The sequence below is a fragment of the Galeopterus variegatus genome, unplaced genomic scaffold, assembly GCF_000696425.1.
Source record: "Galeopterus variegatus unplaced genomic scaffold, G_variegatus-3.0.2 Scaffold5701, whole genome shotgun sequence".
In the NCBI taxonomy this organism is placed as follows: Eukaryota; Metazoa; Chordata; class Mammalia; order Dermoptera; family Cynocephalidae; genus Galeopterus; species Galeopterus variegatus.
In genome coordinates, this window is record NW_007731812.1 from 121,646 (window position 1) to 131,078 (window position 9,433).

Consider the following 9,433-nt stretch of genomic DNA (forward strand, 5'->3'; position numbering starts at 1 on the left):
AAAAAAAAAAAAAAGGATTTGAGCAATTACATGTAATACAAGGTATTGAAAGTTACTTATTGATGAATATCAGTTGAAAGAATAGTAAATGTCCAGGCTATGTGCATTCCATATATTGGTCTGTATTCTGATACATTCAGGATTTTAAGTAATATATTCTGGTTAGTTGTTGGATATTCTTGGCAAGAATTTAAAATGCCATACAAAATGGGGGGAGAGATATTTATAGTAGACATAATTTCCCCCATTTTCAACATGATGGAAAATAATTTATTTTGACATATTTACCAAATAAAATAAATAATTGAAAGTTTAGGAATAATTTTTAAAAGGTCTTCAGTTGCTAGATCCCTTACAACTCATCATGAAACCATTTCTGGAAAGCAAGAGATAGAACAAGTTTTCATGGACCTAACAAATATCTACTCCCTTCAGCCTCGAGTGCAAGGAAAGATGGAAAGATATATGTTAAATAGTGCAGAATGTGAAGTCTGAAAGCCTGAGCTCGCTTGCCTCTACTACTCAGTTGGTGGGTGATCTTGAGTAAGTTGTTTAAGCCTGCTTCGCCTTCATTCCCACTTATTTAAAATACAGACATATGGTAGCTCTATTCAAATACGTGTGAATTAAACTCTAATGATTAAAAGCTGCACCCTGACACCGAACAACTTGGGCTCTCTTTTTGATCAGATACCACTGGGAGGCATGATTTTGCATAGAAGGAATTTTAAATGTTTCCTCCTTGGAAAGCCCTAAAACTAGATGGACAATGTTCTCATATGAGAGAGAGAGATCAAGACAGAGCCACACAGATAGCCTGTTCTCTTAGAATGAGTAATTCGTATTTTGCCAAGTATATGGAAGGGAACAGAGGGATATGATAAACACTTATAGAGAAGTTTAAATATCTTCAGATGTGTACAGCAAGGGCTCTTCGAATGCTAATGAAGACCGATTCAAAGAAAGGCTCACTCTTGTTGCAGACCAGCTTGGGCAAGGACATTGTGTTATGCTCAGAACATGAACGTAAGTCCAAGGATGATCAAATCATACACTGTGCTCTTGGCCAAGTTTAAGGATTTTTATGAATTCTTAGTGAATAGAAGCTTGAAGGTTTTATCTGTTAGCTACAAAAGAATGTACATAATTTGCTTTAGTGTAACCAATCCTTTTCAAGGAATTGGTCCACTTCTTTAAAAAATTATAAATAACAGAACCCCTCTTGGTACTGATTGGGAGATAAATAAAGATTATAGTACTAGAGTGTGAAAATCTAGTAAAACATCATCTCTTGCTAAACACTGTTACAGTTTTTATTTTTATGCATTATAGAAGCTTCCGTGAAGATTAACTAAGATACATTAAAAGGGTTTTGTGAAGATGAAAAGACTAAACAAATGTAAAGTGAATAATAATTCTAAAGACTCTCTTGCTCTACCAACATCCATGTTTCCTTTTCACCATATCTTTAGGTACCATCTCTCACTGTAAAGTTATATTTATAAAAAAAATACTAGTGATGAACTTCATCCTACCCAGTTATTTCTAACAGGGCTTGAGAGATTCAAGGGATTTAAAAAATTTTTTTGATTTCTAATTTCTATGAGTTATTCAATTTTTATGAAATTGTCTAGTATGAGTCCCATGGATAAAATCTTTCATGGTATTTCCAGTAAGAATATAACTCCCGTATATGAGAACATATTGAAAACTACCAATGTATTAATGTATTATTTATGTTGCTTTTGGCCAAGTTTAAGGATTTTTATGAATTCTTAGTGAATAGAAGCTTGAAGGTTTTATCTGTTAGCTACAAAAGAATGTACATAATTTGCTTTAGTGTAACCAATCCTTTTCAAGGAATTGGTCCACTTCTTTAAAAAATTATAAATAACAGAACCCCTCTTGGTACTGATTGGGAGATAAATAAAGATTATAGTACTAGAGTGTGAAAATCTAGTAAAACATCATCTCTTGCTAAACACTGTTACAGTTTTTATTTTTATGCATTATAGAAGCTTCCGTGAAGATTAACTAAGATACATTAAAAGGGTTTTGTGAAGATGAAAAGACTAAACAAATGTAAAGTGAATAATAATTCTAAAGACTCTCTTGCTCTACCAACATCCATGTTTCCTTTTCACCATATCTTTAGGTACCATCTCTCACTGTAAAGTTATATTTATAAAAAAAATACTAGTGATGAACTTCATCCTACCCAGTTATTTCTAACAGGGCTTGAGAGATTCAAGGGATTTAAAAAATTTTTTTGATTTCTAATTTCTATGAGTTATTCAATTTTTATGAAATTGTCTAGTATGAGTCCCATGGATAAAATCTTTCATGGTATTTCCAGTAAGAATATAACTCCCGTATATGAGAACATATTGAAAACTACCAATGTATTAATGTATTATTTATGTTGCTTTTTAAAAACTCCACTTTTTCTTTTTTAAAATTCTAGCTATCTATTATTTGCAGAACGTGAGAATAATATGAAAAAGTATTAAAATGTTACAGGCCCTGAAATGCTTATTAATAGGTAACACGGAGAGAGGTCAGAATATTAAAGTGCCTGGAACCACAGAGGTCACTAAAAGTTGCACCTAACAAATATGATGACATTGAATTAAAACATGTAATTAAAATGTCGATGCTGTTATCCACAACATTTAAAATTACAATCGGTAATGTTTATAGTATATCTTTCATGTAGTCATCTAAAGTGCAGTGTCTAAACTAATTTTAATTATTTTAAAAATATTTATGTATTTGTAGAAGACTGCAAAATGCACTCTTATACAAGATATCTAACATCCAAGTCTAGACTAGTGATTCCCAGTGAAGAGATCGGGGACATCATCCCCCACGGGACATTTAGCTGTGTCTGGAGACATTTTTGGTTGTTATATCTAGGTGGTGGTGCTATTGCATCTAGTGAGTAAGAGCCAGAGATGCTGCTAAACTCCCTGTAATTCACAGAACAGCCTCCACAACAAGAACTTGGTCCAAAGTGTCTACTGTGTCACTGTTGTAAAGTCCTGATTTATCATAATTTTTCCTTTTGATTTGTATTTCCAACTTAGCCGTTTAGACACTGCAGTATATAATATCTAGTGTTGGCCAAAATGTCAGAAAAAGGACATTTTCTTTTATTGTTGGTGGAAATATCAATTGACGTGAGCTTCGAAGGACGATTTGTAAATTGTAAAATCTGTATATGTTTGCATTTCTACTTCTAAGAAGCAATTCCTAACAATTTTATATAATGGATATATGCAACTATACTGGAACAAGGATACTATGTGCAGTATTATCTGCAATAAAAAAACATTGAAAACAGATTAACTATTCATCCATAGGGAAGTGGTTAAATAAATTAGAGCATATTAATAATATGCAATGATAAAAAAATGATAGAACAGTGTATTCTAATGAGGAAGGATAATTATAATATATTGCAGGTTATAGACAATTCAGGTTTTTTGAATTTGTAATAAAATACACATAAACCTACACACACAGAGCAAAGATCTGGAAGGATACACAATAAATATTAAGAAAAAGAGTAGTTAGTCACAGAGAGTACATGTGTAGGATCAAATATTCATTTTTTACTTTATACAGTCTTGTCATATTTACATTTCTTTCAAATTGGGCAATTTGTGCAATTAGAAATATAAGAACACAACACATAATAATAAATATACATAGAAATGGCCTGTCTTTTAAAGTTTACATAAGGAATTCATTTTTGAATAGGTTTTAATAGATAGTTCCTGGTGAAAGGGAATTAAGAGAGATTAGACATAGAAAGAACCATTAGAGGAGGCCACCATAAAAGACTGAGTGGAGTTCTGGACAGACCCAAAAAGAACTGGGTGACAGTAGCAATATAGCAACACTCAATTATAAGAGTTTTGATGAGAGAGATTAGACATAGAAAGAACCATTAGAGGAGGCCACCATAAAAGACTGAGTGGAGTTCTGGAGAGACCCAAAAAGAACTGGGTGACAGTAGCAATATAGCAACACTCAATTATAAGAGTTTTGATTAAAATTCAAATGAAAGCTCACATTTTTAAAGAAAATGCCTTATTTGGACATAGTTTAATTAGTATTTGCTTCAATCAAGCAAATTCTATTCTTCAGTACTGAACATGTCTATGGAAACTTCAATTTCTATTTAAAAGTTAAATTATTTTTACAAATTCTTCTTTATATTTGTGTACTTGAATCTAATCGTTTGCATAGTTTTAGTTGAAAGAATTCAGCATTAAAGATTAAAAATATTGAAGAGAAAAATAAATTATGGAAATTATCTTCAGTTTGCAGCTTGCTTTAGAAAGATTTAGAAGTCTTTTTTTTTTTTTGTACAGCTCAATCTTTCAAAAGCATGGGTGGGCCTTTTCATGTATAGTCACAATCTTAATATTTTAAATGTAGAGATTCATAGATAGAATCTATAGGGTCACTGGTTCATATTTCAGAATTGTGAGAGATCCTTAATATTAACGAGTCAACACCTGAGGAAGTGCTTTCATAGGATCAATGCAGAAAATATTGCTGTTCAAATACCTAAGTAGGTAACAGTTATCAGAGTAGATTAACATTTGTTTGAAACAACATACCTTGGGGTAGAAGAAGCCATCGGTGCTGAAAAGTCACCAGTGTCGAACCTAATTCAGTTCTTACTCATTTATACTTTGTCTCAAGGACATTTTACAATATAATCTCAAAAAGAGGCACGCCCCAGGGTTCCATTCATAAAAACAAGCAAATAGCTTTTAAGACTCCTAGTCCTTACTCTATAGATGAAATGTAAGGATTCCATGCAAGAATGAAAGCAATTGGAGGTTGTTTTACAGAGATTTCTTCTCTGGAGTACAAGTCTTCCTAGATTTGTTCAGAGAAAGCTGTAAAAGCAATCATCCCTCACTTAAGGCCATAAAAAATGTTACCACTAATTATCTATTTAAATTTGAAGGTTCACTTGTGTTTTATCTTTATTCCGGAAAATAAATACTATTTATTCTATTGTTTCTATTGATTTTCTTTGCTTTCAGACATTTCACATTTATTTTGTTTTATTTTAGTTAAACCTTTTCTGGCAGAGTGTACTAGAGACTTTTAAGACATTCTATATAGTAACAGGCACGTATATTACAATCATATCTTGCTATACTTTAATGCTGTCACATATTCACCAATATTTTAAAGATCAGGATTTACACACATACGCACAAACACTCACACTGTATTTGGCCACACATACATGCCTTGCATACAATTTTTTGCTGTGGATATCATGGTTTTAAAGCTAATTTAATTTTTAATACAAAAGGTAAAATTAAGAGAGCCATAAGACTGTCTTCCAAGCTATTGTGCATTTTCCTTTTTTAATTGTTAAAGAATGGATGCTTTTTTGGAAATTTCTTTTTGTTGTGTAACACCGGCATCATTATCTTCATTTACATATTAGAAATCACTTCAGTAAGGTTCTTATCACTGTTGGTATTTTTAGTTTATGAGATGGCCTCGACTTAGATGGTATATATTGTTTTCTTGGTGTTCACAGAATTTCACTGCCATCATGGTACCTTCTGTTGTTCAAAGACGGGCAGCCAGGGAAGCCCCCATTCAAGCCATTCTCTTAGTTCTATATAACTTCTCTGGACCTAGGCAGCCCTACAATTTGTTTCCATTTCTCTGGCTCTTCTGTGCTTATAGAACTGTTGAAGTCTGTGTCTTCCCCCATCATTTTATTCTTAGGCACACTATATAATAATCCTTCCCTTTCCTGCTGTTGAGGGATACACCAGTAAACGTGCAGCCTGCAAGAAACTCCAAACATAAGTACCAATCTCTATGTTCACATTTCTCCTAAAATCAGGGGACTATGTCAATCTGTCATAAAAAGTTTGCTCATCATACTCTCCTCTTCCAGGGACACATGAAAATTTTACAGTCACATTAGCAATCTGGGATCAGGAGGATAGTTTTACTACTTCTGATACTATTTTCTACAAATCTTTTGGAGTACTCTTCCACATCTTGTTCTCGGGAGATGGGAGAGCACAACCTTTTTCTTTTTTTTGTCTCACTGGCAGGGAGAAGAAAAGCAGCTTCTAATAGAGAACACTTACTCTCCCAAAGGCCAAGGATTCCTAACTCTGAGTCACTACTGCTTGAGGTCCCCTTTCCAGTCCTCTTACTGGGCTACAGCTAGTCCCACTGTCTCTTTGTAAGATCCATGGGGAGATGTCAGGCCCAAACTGTTTGGAGGTGGCTGTTTTTTAAATGTTTGGTGTTCAATATCTCCTTGATTTTATCTTTGAACTCGATACTATTCTGAGGCAGCAGAAAAAGTTTCATTTAACATCTTGTTCTATAGGTGTGTAATAATAATATGCCAGCATTAGTACAGAAGAACAGGGAAAGCTAGAGTACGTTAGTTCACTTCAATTCAATGATTATTAAAGAAATTTATGCTATTTAAAAAGATACTATAAGAGATAAACAACATTTAGTTTTAGAGTAAAACTGAGGTGCCTTGCCCATTTCTTAAGTTGCCTGAAACTTTGGTTAACCTGGGAACGATCATCATACTGAAATTGTATGAAAGATACACTGGTTCATTAATTCCGGACTATAACTGTTTGATAGTGTTTATTTAGACTTCAAGGAAAGTTTACAACTCATTTTTAGATAATCCCATCTAAAGTCTGCATATTTTACTGTAAGATAATTAAAGTTATTTTTTTCCTTACATAAGCAACTGTAAAAAAAAAAGTTTTGGAGAACACTTTCCCTTTCTTAATTTAGAGAAATATGCTCCTATTTTTCCTGTTTTCAGTACAATTTCTAACCTGCTACTTTTAAATTAAGCTATATGAATCATTGTTCCACAGAACTTTTACTTGTACAAAACAATATCAGAGATGGTTCATTCTGTAGAAAGGGAATCAGTAAAATTAGAATAGGTAGGATGTGTCTTCACATGAAATACATCAGGGAAACCCATGAAAATATGTGAATGGGCCACCATTCAGTCTCTATTCTTACGTGTGTTGAAAATTTTGGAGATATAATAAGTTAACTCAAATTGTTTTAGCTGAAATGTAGCCAGTGGCTTTTTAAAAATATGGCTAGGTTCAGTGTGAGAATTATAAACCATTTTCTGTGATGATCAGTAAGTACAGTTTCTAAAAGCACTTGATTTCACCCACACCATTCACCATTAAAAAATAAAGCTTGATGAAAATTCTCTGCTTTGCATTTCAATTCTTTCTCCATTTAGCAGCTCCTTCGCTACCATAAAAACTCAAGAGAAAAGAGAGAGAAAACAATTCAAAAAAGCAAGCTGATGGTCAAAACGTATGGAATAAAGTTGTCCAAAATATTGTCACAACTCCTCTACAAATAATTCCTTCCATTCTAGAGTCTTGTCAGACCTCCCAGATTCACTGACAGACTATTATATTCAAAATGGCTTTGAAAACTTTCAGCATTTAAGAAAGCTCTTGAGACATATAAAAATGTCTGTATTTAGAAGGGTACATATAATACCTGCCAAATTTGTAGGTTTGAAAGCACTTCCAATAAGAATTAAAAGATCCTCTTCCTTGCTGAAATAGGAGTATCAATATCTGACTTGTCTACTCATAAGAAATAGTGGGTTTTTGTCTCTGATGCTGCAATTTAGTTTAAAATCACTTTATGATGACAGGGTACATAAAGATGATATAACTATAAAGATGACAGTCTAATCTTCAAAGATGACTGATCATCGATAAAAGATTAAAATACATAAACATCTGAAATGCCAGATTATCAGCTGTTTGGCACACTCTCAGTATTGAAGTACAACGAGATGCTACTGATAGGTGAAAGATGCTTTTTCTTCTATGTTGTGCAGAAATATATCCTCCCCCAAGAAGGGCAAATAAATTGTAATCACTTTGACTTTATAAGATATATATTTTTTCTCAATTGCGATGCAATATACGTAAAGTGTTACTAAAGAACGTACTGTAAAGTGTTCTTTCAGAATAACACCTGATTGCTAGGATTTTTAAAAAACCCTTTAATTGCTATTTTAAAAATTGTAATAATTTTATACATACGTACAAGAATGATTAGACATGCTGGTCCTATAAAACTCCAAATAAAATTGTTTTCTGTGCTAAGCCAACATCTGAAAAGGAAATAATAGATAAAAGGTATAAATATGTTAGTATATACTTTAACAAAGCAAAATGCTCAAAGATACGCAACGTGTATTCAGAATTGCATTTCAAATGCTCGTGAAATCATCTTAACTTACACTTTGGTGGTGCCATAATATCTGTATCCTAATGCTGCTGAAAATCCAACTACCACAGCTGGGCTGAGATAGCCAAAGATATAAAAATTCTTGTGCAGAAATCCTTTGTTGTAGATGACTCCCACAACAATGAGATAGAGGTGTATGCCTTCAATGCACATCCATGCAAAGGCAGCTAGAAAGAAGTAATGTAGCAGCCCAGCAATGATCGAGCAGAAGAGCTAGAAATCAAAGAAAGATACCCTAAGCAATGTTTGCTTTTAAATTATCATGACACAAAATCTCTCCTTTCTACATAAATTATGCTACCTTATATAATGATTGATCCCATTAAAATATCTGTCATATCAGATTTTTAAGATGTACTACTTCTATCTGATTTAAAAGAACTTTGCTTCATCAATGTGAAGCATCAAACAATCCTGTGAGAGAATTAATTTACTATTATTGTCCAGAGATTTATAATTTTTATAGTTATGTGATAAATTGTGCATTTTTCACATGTAAACCATGGTATGTTGGTGAATATATTATGATTAAGTTAGTCTCTGTTTTGAAGATGCCTCTCTTCTTTATTTTATTCACACTTAAAAGAAAAAATAGTGATAATATCATGCTAAACAAAATAAATATCCTGATTCAGTGACAAATCGAAATTACAAAACAGACAAATGATATTATTATTATTTTTCCTTTTTGTCTTTTTTTTGTGTGTGTCCGGCAACGGATCGCAACCCTCAGTGTCGCGCCCGTACCGGACCGGGACCAGCAACGGGATCGCAAACCTCGGTGCTGCACCCGCACCTCGCTCAGCCAGTGAGCGGGAACCGGTCTGTATGTGGGATCCGAACCCTCGGCGGGAGCGCCGCCGCGCTCCCAAGCGGCGCACTGTAGCAGTGCGCCACCGGGCCGGCCCGACAAATGATATTATTATTATTTTTCCTTTTTGTCTTTTTTTTGTGTGTGTCCGGCAACGGATCGCAACCCTCAGTGTCGCGCCCGTACCGGACCGGGACCACCAACGGGATCGCAAACCTCGGTGCTGCACCCGCACCTCGCTCAGCCAGTGAGCGGGAACCGGTCTGTATGTGGGATCCGAACCCTCGG

The 9,433-nt window shown here is 34.0% G+C and overlaps 1 protein-coding gene across 1 annotated transcript in view; it reads right to left on the reverse strand.

Annotated features, from left to right (window-relative positions):
* ELTD1 (EGF, latrophilin and seven transmembrane domain containing 1) overlaps positions 1–9,433 on the reverse strand; it is a gene marked incomplete at its 5' end in the record, with an annotated part of 38,125 nt that overhangs the window by 12,407 nt on the left and 16,285 nt on the right. The window contains 2 exons of the mRNA XM_008589864.1: positions 8,131–8,197; positions 8,327–8,547. Coding sequence (XP_008588086.1) covers positions 8,131–8,197; positions 8,327–8,547 — 288 coding nt within the window. The remainder of the gene's footprint in view (positions 1–8,130; positions 8,198–8,326; positions 8,548–9,433) is intronic.